Here is a 20,143-nt window from a genome sequence, read left to right on the forward strand (position 1 = left end):
TATGAAACTGCTCAGGGCTTCCTGGGACATCTGCTTATTTTTGGTGTCAAGCAGTGGGTAAGAACTACCTAGTTTAAACATACATATACTTATTTTCATATATATGTGAAAAAAGAGTATCCTTTCAGTTGTTCAGAGCCCAACATCTGGTAATTTAATTTGCTGGTCTCTATTTCTTATAAGTGAAGAGGAGTAAATAGCTGTTGGCCTCCTCCACAACGTTATTACAGATATCTTCAATTTATCACTTAGTTGCTTCTTCTGTAGGCAGAAAAATCCTTGCTTGTTTAGTCTGGTTTTATATGGAGCTTTGTGCCCTTCTTTCCCCTTGCTGCAATGCCTTGTACCTTGCTGTGCTCTGCCCTGGTGGGAACAGGGGCCTGAACTGTACTCAGTATTCAAGGTGTAAGTTGACTAAAATGATGCAGTGCAGTGAGTTTTCCTTTTTTCTTCAACACTTTCAGAAACCATGGAATGGTTTGGGTTGGACCATAAAGATTATCTGTTTCCAACCCGGCCACCATGTGCAGGGATGCCACTCACTAGATCAGGTTGCTCAGAGCTCCATACAGACTGGCCTTTCTATCTCTTTTCCAAATACTGTTGGTAATGTTTGCTTATTTTATTTTACAGAATTCTGAACTGATTTATTCACAAAAATGCTGGTTAATACTGCAGGTTTTTTTTTCTTTAGTGGCCATAGTTAGCTCAGAACCTACAAAGTAATCCATAGTTTGGACTGTTTTTGGGTTTTCCCCATGTGCATTACTTTTCATCAGCATTGATTTTCTATTTTTTTTTTTGTTTTATCACCCAGGCGTACAGAATGCCGCTGTCTTCTGCACCTCCTCACACTCACACCTCTCATTTTTACTATTCAAAGAAATGTTGTAGCAAATGTAGGTACCTCAGTGTTCATCTCCTCTATGTCATGTTTGTGAGGATGATGGAGGCCTGCAGGTGACTTCCCACTGTTGCAAAAACTGCTGGTCTCTCTTATATCTGGTCATTAACAATGTAAATGTAAAACATTCTTGCTTTACAAGGCTTTCTTTTAGTATCATTTGATGACTTACAGTAAGTGTTTATGCCTTAAAACATTAATGCTTAGGCAATTTTGTCTTGCTTTTTTATTTTGCTTTTCTTGTATATCTTCTTAGCTATTTTCTTCTCCTTTGGATGTGACTTCTTATTTTTGAAGTATATATTTTTAGTTGTAATGAAGTTAACATTCTGGGACTTCTTTTTTGTTATTCAACAGTTGCTTTCAATATTTAAGAAATCATATTATGATGACTATAAACACTCTTCTCCAACTTTGAAGCAAGTTTTTTATGTTTTATTTTTTGAAATCAAAAACTATTTTTATGTTAATTTAGTATTTTCTCAGTTTTGAGAATTTCCCTATTCCATCAGGTTAATGAGCAGTGTTTCTGTCACACCATTTTGCCCCATTACTTGAGCCATTTCTCAGAACCCAGTCAGGGGTATCTTGGCTTGTTTCAGCTTTTAGCAAAAGCTCTTCCATGAATCAGTCATTTGTGGTGTCATTAAGTCTCTTCATCACACCCCAACCTGACATTTACCCAATCTGTATGGGGGTGATTGAAGTTTTTGATTACTAATTTGTTTTCTTGTTGTCTTTTAAATATCTCTTGGTAGCTCACTCACACCACTGTCATCCTGATAAGGGAGTGACAGATCTAATATTTCTGTAGTCCTGGTGTCTTAATCCATAATGTGCAACATTCAGAACAATTATCTCATACAAAGCATTCTTTAACACACACTGCATTCTTTTTTCCTTGCCTGTGTAGTTTGTAGTTCCCACTGGCAGCCTTTCCGTCCATCAAGTCTTTCATGCTCCTGTCAGGTCAATATTGTCTCTTAAAACTCATTCCTGTATCTAATTTAAAACTTGTAGCATTTCAATAGTAGGATGTATGTATTTGATTTGGTTGCTATTTTTTCTATGCTATCTTTAAATGGTATTTTCAGGCACAGAATGAGCTTGTGTCCTACCTGAGTTTTATGAACTTTTGTCCTATGTTCCTTCTCAAGGATATAAAGCTTTTTTATAATTTCACCCCTCTGTGATATATCCCCAAGCCAGATTTTCTTCTGCACCTGTTTAAGTTTCCTCTGTTCTTTAATTCAATCTCCTTCTTCAGTGACCTTCCTGGTCCTTACTTACAGCAGCTTTATCTGAATCCCATTTTTGCTGTAAAGACTTTGTGCAAAGTTTGTCCAGTTCCTGATAAGTCTAAACCCTCCATTCCTACACCACTGTCTGAAGCCAGCATGAGAAACACTGCTGGAGCAAGAGCTGAGGTAGATAGATGTTCAAGGATATAATTTTCATATTTGGGAGGTCACCTGGTCATCCTAGCTGAGTGACCCTGCAGAATACTAATCCCTACCTGAAAGCAATGATATATAATGTACCTTGCTCATGCTGATTTACACAGGCACTTTTTTTCCACCCAAAGGCCTTTTCCCCTTTCCCAAAGGGGAAAATGATTTCTTGCCTCATAAATGCACTTCCTGCTTCTGAGATATTTGACAATAGTAGATTAAATAAATAAGTAATCAAGCAGTGGTTATAGACTGTACCTGTGGGAAAGACAACTCAGTTTCTGTAAATAACTTGTCCCTGCCTGTGCTTCTGAATTTGAGGTATGTCTTTGAAATCAGGGTGTTCACCTAGCACAGATGTGTAAGAGGAATTTTTCTGTGAGTGCACATTGCTGGATCATGTCCCACTTCTCAGGCACTCGCATCCCCCAGTCCTCCTCGGGGCTGCTCTCAATCCCTTCTCCATCCAGCCTGAATTTGTGCTTGGGTTTGCCCTGAGGCAGGTACAGGACTTTGCACTTGGTCTTATTGAACTTCATGGGGTTCACACAAAGGGGAAAGTAATTATCTGCTACAGGATCAGTTTTGCTCTAAATATCCTAAGTAGACACAAATCCCTGAACACATCTGCCTTTTCAGACCATACTGTTTGTGGCTTAAGGAGTTAGGCAGCATTGTAGTTTGAAACTCTCCTCCATTTTCTTTTTACTATTCCACATTTTGATTCCCTTCCAAAGGTTTTTAGCAGATCTTTGCACGATATTCAGATCTCATGCAAGAGGGGAGACTCTCCTCCAGCAGGATATTTCTCTATAAAATCACTCACAGCCTGATCTTTCAAGGGCACTGCCAGAAAGAGATGCTCTCCTCCACTTCTTCCACAAATCTCTGTACAGCAAGAAATATGTATGGATGTTAAATATCATGTATGCTTGCAATATTTCCTCTTGGGGGGGGGAGGTTGTCCATTTATTTATTTTGTGCTTTGCTGAGTTTCATGAGCATTGCTGTGTCACAGGGTGTTTGTCCTACCCTCTGCGATGAGTTGTGAGTAAATGCATGTTTTCCTTTTGACTTAACATGCATCCTAATTTTGTTGCTGTAAGATGCAGAGTTGGAATTAGCATTTCTGATGGAGTGAAAGGAAGATGTGAGAGAAGCTGGCAGTGTGAGTGACACATCTGAAGGGAAGGGAGGAGGCAGCAGAGGATAGTTCAGGCATCACCTTTGCCAGCCTCAGCCACCACGGATAAATCCCTTCCAGTTTGTTCCCTTGCCCTGAAATGAACAGATAAAAGCCTGGTACAAATGAACCACCCTCTTACAAACAGAGGCCAAGGTGTCTGTAGGGGCAGGGGATCCTCACGAAAGGCAGAGAGGCAGCGGGCAGCCAGGGCCCATCCCATCCCCAGCCCAGAGCAGGGCAGCTGGGGGCACCAGGACAGCCCCAGCCCTGGTGTGGGCACCTCCCTGGGGCTGGGGACAAGTCATGGGCCCAGGGGTGGGCTGGGCTTGGCTGGCCCAGGGCGGCTGTGGAAACTGGAGAGCAGCCCTGCTGGAGCTGATGGACCCACCGGGCCCACCTGGAGTCCTGGGCCCTTGGCTCCGGCAGGGTGTGGGGCTGCCCTCCAGGCCTGCTAATGAAAATACAGAGATTGTGTTACAAGTTTAGCATAGATAAAGCATTTGATGGCTAATGTGTTCTTGCTCTCTTTCTCAAAGGGTGTTTTGTTCACTGTGTCTGTCTTGAATGGGTTTTCCTGTAAGAATATCTGCTGTTTCACATAATTGCAGACAGCAAATAGAACTTTGGGTGTCAGCCTTGGGGCTCCAGTGCCAGTGAGATTGGCTGGCTCCCATAGTCAGCAAATGGATAGGCTGGGAGATGAGAAAATTTAAGAAATTCTTCCCACAGTGGAGTAAATACTCCTTTTTTTTTTTTTAACCAAAATATGTGGATGTGAACAAATACCTATTTTCATTCGACTGCATGTATCCATCAGCTCTCTGTTCCTAAATATAGTTTTGAATTTTTTGTGGACTCTGGAGTGATTAAAAAAAATATCTACAATTGCCTTTACAATGGCTTTTTTACAATTCTGTGGTGATAAAAAACTGTAGACTTTTCAGCGTGAAATACTGTTTACTGATTTTTTTTAATGTTTTTCATGTTTAATCACAGCAAATAAGAGGGGCATGGAGCTATGTATCTATGGTCACAGTATTTAAAACACATCTGTGTATGCCCAACTTCAGGGTCTGTGCTAGAACACCTTGCAGACACTAAAAGAGTGCACGCATTCAGTTATCTAAGAAGTGGGAAGGCCTGAATAAATATCACAAATAATATCAACTTACAGGGCTTTCTCAGAGAGCTTTTTTTCCTCCCAGATTTATATTGATAGTCCAAAAATTGCAAAGGAAATATATAAAATTGTGTATTTATGAAAAGAATAAAGTAGAAGTGTGAGAAGTCCTTCATTCTCTAAAACAGGTACCTGGTATATCCCAAATTTTTAACCTCTCTTCATGCCTCCAAACTAAAACCAAAGTAAACCTACAGCTTTAAGATGATAGGGCAGTAGCTCATTTCTCCAACTCACTGGTGGCACATCCTGTAACTGTGTAGGAGGCACAATCCATTAGTTGTCAGTTCCCATCTCTCTAAGGTCAGCTGCCTCAGTTGTGGGAACCAGCTGACAGCTGATAGAAGTTGATTTTTTCCTTCCCTGTATGTTGTTAGCAGGATTTCAATTAGTGCAATTAAATGTACCTGTTTTTATGAGGTCTTGTTGGCATTAAAATGTGCTTCTTGAAACAAGTTCAGTGAATCACTTAGCCTGGCATTATTTTTCTTTTGCATATCTTTTTTAAGTGTATTTGATGGTATTTTTTGTGACTTGATCTCTCTGAGAGTTTTCAATAACAGCAGCTATACATCTAGCATTTCTATTCTTCCTTCTCAGGAGTGAGAAGGAAGACCTATCAGATATTGATTTTTTTGTTCTATCTGTCTATCAATAAGTGGATTTTGATTGTAATTTATAACAAATTCTTTGGACACCTCTTCAGGGATGTAGTGTAAGACCAGAATTTTTTGTTTTGCTAGCTTTCTGCTGTGGGTCAGAGAGCACTATACCCATCAGGTGTAAAGGTGTGTGTTAGTTTTCCTTTGATCAGTCCTTTGGGAATAGAAATTCCTGATTACTGAGAAGCCTGGAGTGTTGTAATACCTGTGACACTCTAAATCAGAAAAGGTATATTGAAGTATTCTCCCCCCATTCTCATCTGTCAGAGACTAAATAGCCCGGGCTGTCTTCCTGTTGTCTTATGTCCCTCAACTTAAATATTTGCAGGAACTTGTTTTTTCTCTATATTCACCTTCCAAAGCTCACCCAGAGCAATTGCTTTCTTGTCAGCTGGTGTCCTCTGATGTTGGGATGAGAGAACACCCAAGAGCAGGAAAGCATCCCCATCACTTTGGGGTGGGCAGAGGAGCAGAGAGAAAAGAGCTAATACCCAGATTTTGAAGAGTGAGCTCCACTGGCCGTGGCAGGAAGGTGCTGGGGGCAGTACCCCTCAGGGAGCCTGGTTGCTCCCTTCATTCCTGCTCAGAAGCTTCAATTCCACTGCAGTGACCACCACCTGTGCCCAAAAAGCAGTGGAGGAGCTGCTTTGGCTGGTTGCTATGTCAACTGTGCTCTCTTTGCCTGCAGAAAGCCAAGTGCTGGTTGGTATGGCAACCCTCCTCGGAGCACCCAAGGATGCTCAATGGGAACAGGCTCTTTGGAGAAGGCACTGGGCTATCAGTGGAGGTGGGAGCTCTTGTGCCAAAGGGTATGAGCGGCAGGAAAGATCCATGCAATCACACATTTATTGGGAAAATTGTTTTGTAGAATCAAGTAGGTTCTTGGAGGCTAAATAATTCTTGTTTATAACACCATCCTTTTGTGTTTCAGTAGAAGAGGAAAATAGTAATGATAATTTTGTACAAAAGATACCAAAACAACATTGATATATGGAGGGTCACACTGAAATCAGCATGATTGAGCTGCCTTAGCATTTTCTTAATGGAAGAGTGTTGTAGCCACATGCTCGGGAAAATATGTGCTATGTTTTCAACCTGTCAGTATTGTAGAGGTTTTGCATAATGTCAAAGAAAAGCCCAAATCAGGATCTTATAGGTGAGATAATCCTTTACTGTAACAGCAGGTAGGCCAAGAAACATTAGGAGAAGCAGCTTTGGTGGACTAGAGTGGACGAGTGTGTGTGTGTCTGTGTGCATGCTCAGGTCTCCCTCACTCAGGCTGCGCAGGAACTCCATCTAATGCCAGAGACATTCTCATCAGGCAGTTCTCTTCTAAGAGACTTTACAGAAAAATAGACGTTGGTGGCTTTCTCCATTTTCTGATGATTGAGTAAGGCTGTATTGTTTGGACATTGGACAACCCAAAATGTCAACAAGTAAAATATAATGCAAAATTACAGGTTTCAGCATTAGAACAGGCTGCCCAGGGAAGTGGTGGAATCACCATTTCTGGAAGTGTTCAAAAGGCCTGTAAATGTGGAATGTGGGGACAAGGTTTGGTGCTGAAATATGGTGGTTAGTAGTTGGACTTAATGATCTTAGAGGTTTTTTCCAGCATTAATGATTCTATGATTGGAAATTCTTTCTATAGTAAATTTTTTCTTTAATATGAAAGTTGCTGAAGCAATTAGAAAATTTTGAATTCTGAGAAAAATGTTTATGTGATCATCTCAGTCAACTAGCATTGCTTGTAAATTCTGATTTCTTATGGTAAGCCTTTCTGAAGAAGTCTTTATTAAATTAATTTTAACTATGTGTCTGAATGTGTGCATTAATCTATTTGTCAGGTCTCTTCTGTGTATGGTAGGGTAACAGATTTACAGATATGTTGTCAAAGCATAGGTTTCATGAGTCTGGCTTTGCAACTCACTTTGGGCTTATTGGGAAGAATATAATTCAATCATCAATGGTGCAGAAATAGGTCTTTATACTACAGGAGCCATATCTAATTTTTGAAATCATGTAGAAGGTGAGGGAAGAGACTCTGAAGTTATTAAAGAGACTAAGGCATGGATTTTCAATAAATATTTTTATCCAATGAATGAGTACTTACTTTATTAACTCATCAAAATTAAATAATCCAGAAACTGATGGTAATAATCACATTTGTCCTTTGGTCAAGAAAACAAGGATTTGAATTTACATCCAAATGTAAATTTAAATCAGGAAATTGCATTTCAGGTAGACACAAGGCTATCTTCTCAAGCAGTGAAATTGTTCTTTTTTGCACCACTTTTTCCAATATTTCCAATAATTTGCAATATATTCTTTCATTTTGCGTTAAGAATTTCTTTTGATTATTTGCCGTATTACCAGTATTCCATCTTAAATATTAATTGCAGTGTTTATCTAGCAATCATTTTGAAGGAACTTATTTACAGATAATAGAAAACTTGTAACATCAGTGATTCATGATATAGTAAGACAGCAAACAGTGATAGTCAAATTTAGAGCATTATTGCTGCTATAATTATGTTAATTTTATTTTGATGAGCAAACTATATTTTCAAATTTTTCTTTCAATGTTATTGAGTGAAGGAGAGGAAAACTAGAGATAACAAGCCCTGTAATAGAAAACAGGTAATTGTTTCCTTTGCTATTACAGCTTATTAGTATTTTTCATTAATTGGTCATACAGTCAGTGCATTATCTGTCTGAAGTGGCTTTTTAGGAGTGGGTTAGTTCTGTTTCCATGGTATGCTCAGTCCAAGAGGGACAAATATAATGTAGAAAATGCTTAAAATGTCTTTGTACATGGTTAGCACATACAATATTTATTAGTCTATAATTCTTGCTTAAGATAAAAAAAGAAAATTTAAAATCATAAGTAGTACATACAAAGACCATACACTATTTAAGTTGTGATATCAGCCTCTTTATTGTTGTATCTAAATGTCTTATCTTGATAATATCCAAAGTATCATCTACTATTTGAGGTTTTTAAATTGTGTTTTCCACTCCCCTTGACCAGAGAAAACGATATTGAAAGAACAGCTGTCACATCTTTTTGTGTACCTTTCCTTACATTAGTGGCATTGTTGTTGTGCTAGAAATTCAAGGATGCCCAGCACTGTCTTTTATCCTTGTAGGATGTTTCAGGGTCTTTAAATTCACAGAAGAAAGATTATGTTGCCTGTGCAGTCGAGCTTTTCCCGTTCTGAGGACATTTCACCTGTACTGGAGAAGCACTGGGTTTGTTGGCTGTCAGAGCTTTGAGTGATTTTGTTACCATGCTTGACCTGAAGCTTGTTATTACTGTGAGGATGTGGAGAGGTAAATGTTGAATGTTGCATTGTATTGTTTGGGGGAATAAAATATGTTTTATGGAGGTCTTTGCCTGCTGAGAAAATTGTCCACTGCTCTTTGCAGTAGCTAGAATTTCCTAAAGCTGGCAGCTCTGTGTCGTCTTTGACATACAATAGCACCCTAATGCAGTAGCTCTAGTGGTATCAATCTCTTCTGGCTTTAGACATCTCCCCTCTTGACCTCCATATCAGAACTAGTCATCAGAAGCTCCCTAGAGGGAGGTGGCCCTTAATAAACTTTGTAGACTACTTACTGAGTGTTAAAAGTTCATTTTTTTCATTTACCTGAAATATCTAATTCATATTTTCCAGTCTACACTCAAACCCGTTTTGTGTTTTCCTCTGGGGTCTAGACTAAGGAAAAACTTTCTTTATACATACAGAGTCTTGAAAATTAGTTAATCAAAGATTGAGAACTGATCCTTATGGATTTTAAAAAGTCTATTTTCTGCAGATAGTGAGCAACTTGGTGGAGCCACCCTAAGGAACTGGCCTTTCCTGCTCAATTATCACTCCTTGTACAGCCAAGTAATTTCAGTGCAGTTCTTATAGAAGCTTGTTGCTCCCCTTTTTTTTTGAGGGAATTGAAAAAGTGTGATGGTGGCCAAGCATGGTTCATATTAATTCTTTCTGTCATCATCTTCAGAGCAGGTGAGGCTGGCAGAGCCCCAACGTACAAAATGCAATTATAATCATAAACATGAATAGACATAGGGTTTTGAGGGTTTTTTAAAATTTAAAATTAAGATTATATAATAAGTAAACAGGGTTAATAGAGAAAGCACTAGTGAAATTTGTACCTGAGAAAATGTGTTTTGGAAGTCCTTTTTTCATTCAAGACACAGTAAATCTTGGATGTTTGATGGTTGTTTTGTTTCTGTGCATAATTTGTGAAGTTGTTCCCTGACATAGTAAATGTTACTTAGGAATAAAATGCCAGATAATTAGTGCTTGTATTGTTATGTATCTTTCATTTAGCTAATTAATTACTCCATTCATTAGATGTTAACATATATTTTATCTTAAACCAAAGGAAAAAGAAAGCTGGCCTAAAACGTTTTTTTTTTTCAGATGTACTGCTTCTCTTATATTTTGGTGCTGGTCAGGTCATTTCTTTCAATGCTATGCAGTACCCCCCCCTTTTCTTTATTTAATTGCCTCGTATTATTTTGTGCATATACTGTGCAATTACACATAGTGAGCTTTTGGTGTACCGTTCTTGTGTCCAAAACTTTTAAAATCCCAAATTTCTTGACATCGCCGTGCAAACCATTATAGAAGCCAGCAAGTTTTGAATGTTAATTGAAACAAGCTTTAATTGAACAGAGCAAAACACAGCTGGTAGAGGATATTGGTTCTATAACATCAGTGTTAGAAAACTGATTGCAGAGAACTTGAGGAGAGAGGTGGCCTTTGTGACCTGGTAATGGGTGCGAGGCAGGTGTGCCCAGTGTCTCATGCACCTCATTCCCTGCTGAGCAGGGACCATCAGTCCCACTGAAGAAAGCTGCTGACAAAAAGGTTAGAGCTCATTCTCTTGAGCAGTCATGTCAGATTTGAGGTTTGAGGAATGAGATTCCTTCCAGGCAGTTCCACGTGGGCTCCTTTCTCCCATCACTGGGCTCTTTTGTTTTCAAAGGTCTCCTATTAGTTTCTTAAAATGGGAACAGCTTTTCCTTGATATCTATAATGATTTATTTTTCTAAGCAATTAAATTTGATTTCTTTAAGCCATAGCAGATCCCTCAGTAAAGAGAATGAATCACTGAATCAAAAATGCAAAGTCTCTGAGTGTGAAAGGCAGGCTCAAGTTTCATATGATTTCAAGGGAAGACCGTTGGGTTTGAGGGAAACAGGGCAGGAGCAGTGCCTGGAATTGGATTGTGTCCACATGAAACCCATTACAAGAATGGACCATTCCCAACAGCCGTGCTTGGAAAACTTGAGCATCCTTTTCCCAAACAAGCAGCAAGCCTGAGGGGTTTTGCATCACCAGCTTGTAGAACCAGATGCAAATGCAGGTATCCTGTGGCTTGCACACCTGCTGCTAAATATTTAAATGTGTTTGGAGATCACGTAAATTTCTCAGTATTTTGTGAAGAATCTCATGAAGTGTTTTATTGTTTAGAGCACTTCTGTAATTTGAAAATCAGAGTTTTAATGGCCTGTACTTATGGTCTCATTTATTTAATGTGATTTATTTTTTCAGTTTTGCTGGTGCATAACTTTAAAATGTTCAGAGGCATTTTTTTTTTAATGTTTTGTAATACCGTGAAGCTAATGAATGAGGCCTACCATCCAAGCCTTTCAAAGGATTTCAATATAGCATTATTACAATATGAAGAAATCACGTTAGCAAATTCTGAAATGAAATGAAGAATATTTAAGTGGATGTTTTAAGCTGTTTCCATGTTTAGGCTTTTACATTAGTGATCACAGCTTGTAGAAGATACCATAAACCTTAAAAGTGACAAAGTTATGAAAACCAAACATTGATATTAGTGAGACTTTAATACAATTTACTGTTATTCAAAGTATCAGTGTAGTCTGTTGATGAGAAAATATTTGTGTTACTGCAAAATGCAGTCTCACACAAAGGCACATGTATAATCAACATACCTTCAGCTTATTTTTCAGGCAGAAATTTGCATACTACTTCAAAATATTTTAAATGTTTTTCCATTTATCTGTCATTTTTAAAAATGGGGAAGATGGAAGTATTTACCATGGTGTCATTTATCATTCCATAAATATGATAATTTTGGGCAGTTATCAGTAGAGCTACATGAAAGAAAAGCAGGAGCAGGACAAATGATACTGATACCTGCTGAATTATTTCATAGGAGTTGAAATGCCCCCTTAGTCTAGAGCGATGCTTGAATGATATAAACTATTTATTAAGTGATACAAATATTTAATTTTTAATAAACATGTAAAAATATTAAATTTAATCAACAGCAGAATAAGCTATCAAGAGGGAAATTATTCTCCTAGTTACACAAAGTATGGTTGACTCTTGTACTTCTCTTTTTTTTTTTCCTCACCAGGATTACACTTTGACTATGTATTTTCAACAGTACTGGAGAGATAAGAGGCTGGCTTATGCTGGCATACCTCTCAACCTCACGCTTGATAACAGAGTGGCAGATCAGCTTTGGGTGCCTGACACTTACTTCTTGAATGACAAGAAATCATTTGTGCACGGCGTTACGGTGAAGAATCGAATGATTCGCCTCCACCCGGACGGAACGGTGCTTTACGGCCTCAGGTGTGTGCTCCACGATGGAGATTTCATCACTGCTGTTATGTGCTGTTGATGTTTGCTTCCTGGTAGAAGGTTATTACAAACATTGGCCAGCTTATTATGTAACCTTCCCTGTAACTCTAAGAGATGCCAGTAGAAAACAAATGACACACTCGATGTTTCTTAATTTTGCCAGAAGCGCCTTCAGTCAGGTTTTATCTGTTTCTGTACAGTCACCATATCTGCAAAGCCCACTGGCTATAGGCAGCAGAAAGGCACATATTAATTGTAAACCTGAAAATCCTGTCCAAAATACAGGCAGTAAGACTGAATGTGGGTGCTTATGTTGTCTCTTGATTTGTTCATAGTCTATAAAAAAAAAAAGCCAGAAGTAGCCCTGGCTGGGGAGAGTCAGCCACAGCTAAGATCATGACCAAGTACTTTCAGTGATTTCTTCAAGCAGGAATCAGCACTGTAATTGCTACATTTCAAACCAGAGGTACAAAGTGACCTTACATTCTCTTACTTTCTACCTATTTTAGGTTTTACTTGTGTTTTCTTTCTTTTCTGCCATAACTTTTATGGTTAGAAATGCTGAAGTATCCCTCCCTTAGCAAACTTAAGTACACCAGCAAAAATCTTTACGGAAAACCCAGTAGTATCAAAATATTGCTTTCTTTGAACAGGTTTTTCATTTGCTCCAGTGGTTTAAACCAGAAAAACAAGTCTTTGCCAGTGAAAACTCCTTTTCCTTAGTTGGAAGTTTCTTGTATATTTTAGCAGAGATAATTACTCAAGATTGGTGCACATAGGTAGTGAAGGATTAAAAAGTCTCTAACATAGAAATGAAAGAGATTGGAAAAGTGGTGCAGATGTTTATATGTCCAGTATCAGTATTTTGCCTGCTTCTCTTTTTTATTGGTTGAACGTTTTACTTGACTTGGGTCTTGGCCCTCACCTTTTTAACTCCTATTACATTATGGAGAATTGAATGAATCTTTCTAGACAAAATAGATAGACTCAGCTTAATATGAAACATCAAAAAGTTTAGAATATTTTCTCTGTAATTAACCAGTTTTAGCAAAAGGAGGCTTTTGTTTTGCAAGGTATTGAGCCAGTATGGAATACAACAGGTTTAGGATGCTTTTCTCAAGTGGTTACATGTAAGAAAAAGTTATCTGAGATATACTTGTTTTTCTTCATGTCAAGAAATATCCCCACAGCAATATAATAAAAAAAAAGTAAAGGAGATTAGAATTCTTGTGATCCTAGTAATATGTGGAAGTCTTTCTGTCACACTCTAAAAACATTTGGACCCATTCAGGTGAGGATTATCTGTCATAAAGTAGTGTATTTGAATAAATTGGCTTCTTCTTCTGCAAAATGCAAGTGTCCACAGCAGATGCATTTCACATAACAGGATTTGCTCAGCAGGGCATTCACCAGTGGCTCATGTGTAGCACACTTCTTCCCTTTCCTTTTCTCTGGAAACATGTAATATCCAGGGTGAGATATCCATGATATGAAGCAGCTAAGTTACATAGTGAAGAATTACTGTCTTACATTAAATCATGTCAAAATATAGACACTGTGATCAAAAGGAAGAAAATATCTGAGCCTTATCTCTGCTGATTTAAAGACCTGTGCTTTGTGTTGTTCCATCACTACCCTACTTCCTCTTTTATGGCTTCAGAGCATCCCCATGGCATTGAGCTCAAGCTGCAGTCCAGGAGCAATGTGGGTTGAGGCCAAAACTTGGAGTTTTATGTTCCACAAAGCACAGGGTCACTCACAATAATAGGTGAAATTTTGGAGGGTTGCAACCAATTACAGGACATCCACAGAACAAAGCAGTTCCTCAACACAAATACAATTGAAAGTGATCCCAAGGCCACCCTGGATGTATGTTCTCTTCTGAACAATGTAGGATTTATCACACTTTTGAAGGACTTGACCTTCAGTCGTCCAAGGTTCCTCTCTGCTTTAGAGAAAGCACTTTGCTACTGCAGCAGAAGTCTGTGATAGTGGGGGAATGGAGCAGTAGCTTTTTGAAGTTCAGCCCATTTCTGGGGAATTTTTTTCTTTGGCCAACACACTGAATTTGTTCTATCTTCTCCAGAACAATCTACAAGGAAAATGATGAAACAGTTGGGTTTTTTTCCTTAAGAGACTATGGAGGAAGTAACTATTTTATAGTCTGGGGATCAAAAATAGAGTTTGACTGCTTGTGTGTTTCTCATGCATAAACCTCTTGTCTTTAGGCAGTAAAATGTTAGCCATTAAAAGTAAATGGAGCTGAGGAATATATGTATTTTATCCAAAAGGACTCACATAATTATTACCTATATTTGAAACGTTATAGATGTTTGCAGGGTGAAGAAGTTAGTTGTGATCAGTAAGACAAGGCAACCGCGCTTACTTCTATTCTTTTTGGATGAATGTATTTCTGTATCAAGAAAGTAAACAGGACTGTGACCTAGTCACATATGAAGTATCTAAATTGCCTAGACTGATTCATACTGTAAAAGTTTTGGGGACATAAAATATCCTTCTCTTGGTTATATAGGCAGCACCTCACAGCCCATCACAGATGGGGTTCCTATACAACATAGCAGTATAATCTGAGCCCAGAAAAGGATAAGAGAATCTATATTCAGAGGAAAGAAAGCCAGAGTATGAAATTATAAAAAATTAAAAACATTTCCTTTGTGTGTTTCTTTGACCCAATTTGTATGTGTGCCTGTCTCTGTGTCCCGCTTCATCTTTGTCTGGCTCGTAATCATTCCTCTGTCACTGCCATGATGATGAGTTCTTGAAACCTTGTTGTCTTGTGTCAGGCACCATCCTCTCCCATAAAAAACCTGCTTTTCCTGGGAGCATGCACAAGCCTGAGCCATTCATATTTGCTTTTGGTGTGCATTTGTGCAAGTTAAATTTTATTGCTTGAATGTTCATTCAGGAGGGACCTCTGAGTACTAAACTTACTTTGAAAAAATGAGGTAAATTTGTTTCTGTCTATTTGTGGCTGTATCTTCTTTTCTAGTTCTTTTTTCTGTAGTGTAAAAAATTTTCTTGAGCAAGAATGTGCAGTTTCTGCTTCTGGAACTTGTGATGCTAACCCCTAGAGTATGTGAACAGACCAAAATAAAAATACATTCCTTAAAAGCCATAACACCATTATTAAGTTGAATATAAATTTGACAGCTGTATAATTTTTTACAATATTGTAAAATTAATAATTTGTGTTCTGTAAGGCTGGCATTTATAGCTAGTTATGCAACATAATAGTTAAGACTCCACTAGCGCATTCTCTTTTGTATCAACTTAGCTCATGTGGATTCTGCTGCAGGATCCCACATGAGACCCAGGTTAGTGTAGGCGAATCTTCTAAAGCATGGGAGAGAACCTTCATACCAACAATTTCCAAGCATTCCTACTTGTTTTGCTTTGAACACAGTTATTATTTGACTCAGGAGCAAGATCCTTTCATTGCACAATCAGTATGGCTTTGTTAAGGGCATCATGGCTTGCTTATCAATAATCACAGATTTAAGAATAAGTTTTCTCCTCTAAGACTGTATGTTAATCCTTGTTTCATATGCTTAGCTAGAGCTGCTCTTAGTAATCATATTGAGGAGGCATTCAAAGAATCATAGAAAGCTTTGGCTTGGGAAGGACCTTAAAATCATCCTGCCATGGGCAGGGACATCTTTGATTAGATCAGGTTGCTCAAAGCCCTGTGCAGGCTTCAACACTTATAGGGATGGAGAATCCAGAACTTCTCCAGGCAACTTGTTCCAGTGCTTCACCACCCTCAAAGTCAAAATTTCATCCTAAAATCTGATCTAAATCTACCACCTTTCAGTGTAAAGCCATTACTCCTTGTCCTACCACTACATATCCTTCTAAAAAGTCCTAGTCCATCTTTCTTGTAGTCTATCTTTTGGTACTGAAAAGCTGCTATGAGATCCCCCTGGAACCTTCTCTTCTCCAAGTTAAACAACCCAGATGATTAATCACCTCCATAGTTAATAGCTCTGCATCTTTACCACCCTGGCTGAAGTTCCAGAAAGGCATTTGCAGATTGCCTGGTTCTCCGGTTGCAGAGAAAGACATTTCCCTAAACTGCAGAGCAACTGAGGAACTGCTGTTTGTACACAGCTCCAGCCCACTGGAATTTGTGTTACCAGAGGAACCAGAGCAATTCCCAGATGCAGCTTGGAGGAAGGCTGACCTAAGTATCCTCTTCTGATACAATACTTAGGACCTGAAATCCTGTGGGACTAGCATAAGACTATTCAGAGGACAGTCAGAGGAACCAGTGGTGACAAACACATGACCATGTTGTAGGTAAGGCTGGAAAGCACAAAGATCAGGTGTGTGCCTTTCTCACTGGCAGCTGGTAGGAACACAAGTTAGAAGATGTGCTGAGTAACAGATCCTTGAGCTTTTTCCTCTCCTTCCTCTTTCATTGCCTTTGTTCTCATACAATTGTCTCTCCCTGTGCAAAGAAATGACAATACTTTCTTGCAAAAGAGCCTTCTCAGTCAGTGAAGGGTGGTCTCTGTTGTCTCATGAGAGAGCAATAATGGTCTTAATCTCTTTCTTCAAATATTATGTAGTTATTAATCTAAAATGATCCTATATACTAAGCATAACCATTCTTTCCTTCCTTTTCTTGAGATTGGATAGAACATTCATAATAACAACATAGGGTTTTGGGGTTTTTTTACTGTGAAAGATGTGAAGAAAGGCACCTACTACTTTTTTCTCTTGAAACATTGCCCTGGAATATTAAAATAGTTTACTAGATTAGAAGACTGTAATTTGAGAAGGTTAATGGGTAGAAGAAAGAACTTCAGAGAAAACCCATGAAAAAAACATTACATTGAGGGTTCTAGCTTTTAGAGGTACATTTAAGGAATTTTTCCATCTTGTATTTATTAGCCTAAATTATCACTAGAATATTATTTGTTTAAGAACAAACTGTGCAACCTCCATGTCTTGTTTATATCAAAAAAGGATCAGTAAGGAATGGAGCTAGTCAGAGTCAGAAGATAATTTATACGAAGCCATTATAAAAACAATGATGCATAATAATGTACATACCCTTGGTGAAGGCTGTGATTCACAAAAACATCAGAATACGCTGCAGATTAATTATGAACATATGGTTTTATGTGTCTAAAGTTAGAACAAATATATAAATCCATTAATTACAAAATGAAGTGGCAGTGCTGTGTGAAGCTGTTAAGACAGTTGTTCTGGTTGCACATGTTTGTTGTTGACTCTCCTGATCTACAAGAGGTTGATAAATAAAGCTGATTCATCAGTAGTGAAATGTTTTGCAAAACCATCCTTAGGGTGCTAAATGGTTAAATAGACAGAGAAGTGAAAGTGTTTTGGTATTTGAGAAGAAAACCTAAAATACAATATGGAGCTTCACAACAAAATCCTCTTTCCATTTGAAAACCAGAGAAGTAAGATTTAAAACAAAGCATTTTGCTGGACTTAAAACTTTTTTTCAACATTTCAGGGGTTTTTTTCTAGACTTGCCACAAAACCAAGAAATCAGTTATTCATGCAGCTGCAATCATTTTGATATTTGTAGCAGACTATTTTCACTTCATGGTTTCTGTTATAAAGTTGTATCTTTTAATCTCAGCAAATGTTCACGTAATATTTGCATATGAGGATAGGTCCATTGAAACCCAAGGGGGCTGGTTGCATAAGGGTAATTCACAGCCAGTTGTTCCACTGAAAGTCAGTATAATTGCTGCTCAATGTAAAAATATGGACCAGATTCTCAGTTATTGTAAGCTATTCTTCAGAGGGTCTTCACTTTGGTAGATAACCCCATCACCCAAAACCTGGATTACTGGCTGTATGGTAAAACTGTTTGATGCTTGTATTTCAGAATCACAACCACTGCAGCATGTATGATGGACTTGAGAAGATACCCATTAGATGAACAAAACTGTACTCTGGAAATAGAAAGCTGTACGTACCTAAGAAAATGCATATGAAATCTAATTTGGATAGAGTTGGGTTTTTTGGTTGTTTTATAGGACTGTTTAATATTTACTCGTGTGTCTATGAACACTATTTGAATCATGTAATTATCACCATTTGGATTTTTTGTTTGTCTGTTTATGTGAATAATTAAAAGATATGACTCCTTCCTAGATAGATGAATACATCCTAGAAAAATGAGGTGAGGGCAGAATGAAGTCATTTAGTATTCCTGCCTGACTTGGCAGAGGTAGTGACTGGATGCTTACCTTCAACACAAGAGATGAATATTTGTATTTTTATCAGATTTATTTTCAAGAGAGCAAACACTGTGATACACTTTTGTTTCAGTACACTTTATTAAGTATGGGTCATCTTGGTGCAGGACCTATCATGAGATTTCAGACTGACCCCATTTATGATTTGAAATTGTGTACAAAAAGAACAGCATTCTCTTTTTCACCTAGTCATGTCCTAGGATTGCAATATTCAGATGTACATTTGCTCTTTAGAAGTACCTGGTCCATTTCTGCTACTGGCTGGAAAATGTGGGCCATATACAGAAAACACCAATATATATTCCATATTCAGCTGTAGTGCTCCACTAGTGGAAGCTAGTGGAAATGATGCAACTCACAGTTCACTGTGAGTGGAAAAGGTCTGCCCCAGTTATGTTTCTCTGTGTTCACTGAATAATCAACCTTCTTCTGGTGATTATCAGTGTAAATATACATTTAGTTTCAGTGCTAAATGCATTTGATATCCTAAATTTTGGATAGTGTTTTCTTCTCACTGTGACCATTAGTGAATAATGCATGAGTGATAAAAAAAAAGGTAAAATAAAAAGAAAGCTGAGTATTTTGCCTAAAATTCCCAGGCAGACTGCAATGGTGTAGCAATTTGGGAGACCTTCCCACAGGCAAAATACCATACAGCTCTCCAGCTGTACCAATTCTTTTTGTTGTCACAAATGACAAGCTGCATGTTTGAAGCTATGTTTGGGTCTGCTGTTATTTCTGACTCTCTTGCTTTGCCTGCAGATGGCTACACAACTGATGACATAGAGTTCTACTGGAGAGGTGGAGACAATGCAGTCACTGGCGTGGAGAGGATTGAACTTCCTCAGTTCTCTATCGTGGAATACAGACTGGTGTCAAAGAATGTTGTCTTTGCCACAGGTGAGTATGGCCATTTGCACATTTACTGTTTCATTTTCTTGTGCATGAAAATCACTGTTTTATTAATAATAATTGACTATTCTTACCAGTCACAATATGGTGCCTTTGTTGCATGTTTGGATAAAGTTACTTGACAAAGCCTGGGAGTCCATGAAAATTCCAGACTTGCATTCCGTACTGCATTCAGCTCTGGGGCCTCCAACACGGGAAGGACATGGACCTGTTGGAACAAGTCCTGAGGAGGGTCACAAAGATGATCAGGGGCTGTAGCCCCTCTCCAATGAAAACAGGCTGAGAGAGTTGGGGAAAAGCCTGGAGAGGAGAACATTCTAGCAGCCTTCCAGCATTTCATAGGGCCAACAAGAGAGGTAGGGAGGGACTTTTTACAAGAACATGTAGTGATAGCACAAGGGCAAATGACTTCATACTGAAAGAGGGTATATTTAGATATAGGAAGAAATTAGATATATTAGATATAGGGAGAAATTATTTACCTTAGCAGCGGTGAGGCAGTAGGTTGCCTAGAGAAGTTGTAGATGCTTCATCCCTGGAAGTGTTGAAGGCCAGGCTGGATGGGGCTTAGAGTAGCCTGGTCTAGTCAAAAGTGTCCCTAGCACTGGGCAGTGGGATTGTAACTATGTAGTCTTTAAGATCCCTTCCAGTTCAAACCATTTTGAGATTATTTGCCTTCTTGTTTATTTTTATTTTTTTGTGTATGTGTGTGAAACTAAACTAGACACCTAAATACCTATGATCTAAATAACTATTAAGTCATTCACCTCTGAATCATGAGTTTAAATGTAACCTACAGAGTAACTGATCATTCATAAATGTGTTTTGACATGCTAGGTCAAAAAGCCACCAATTTTCTAAACTCCTCCCTGCAACTTTTCAGTGCCTGTTTGTTTTGTTGTTATATAGTGAATGTAATGTCTTTTGTCTCTTGATTTGCACTGATAGAT

At 38.3% G+C, this 20,143-nt stretch overlaps 1 protein-coding gene across 1 annotated transcript in view; it reads left to right on the forward strand.

Annotated features, from left to right (window-relative positions):
- The window catches only part of GABRB3 (gamma-aminobutyric acid type A receptor subunit beta3), a 115,537-nt gene that overhangs the window by 66,925 nt on the left and 28,469 nt on the right, over positions 1 to 20,143 (forward strand). Inside the window, exons 3-5 of the mRNA XM_059466830.1 lie at positions 11,795 to 12,015; positions 17,909 to 17,991; positions 19,044 to 19,181. Of these exons, the coding sequence (XP_059322813.1) occupies positions 11,795 to 12,015; positions 17,909 to 17,991; positions 19,044 to 19,181 (442 nt within the window). The remainder of the gene's footprint in view (positions 1 to 11,794; positions 12,016 to 17,908; positions 17,992 to 19,043; positions 19,182 to 20,143) is intronic.

This window comes from Ammospiza nelsoni, chromosome 2 (assembly GCF_027579445.1).
Source record: "Ammospiza nelsoni isolate bAmmNel1 chromosome 2, bAmmNel1.pri, whole genome shotgun sequence".
Classification (NCBI taxonomy): domain Eukaryota; kingdom Metazoa; phylum Chordata; class Aves; order Passeriformes; family Passerellidae; genus Ammospiza; species Ammospiza nelsoni.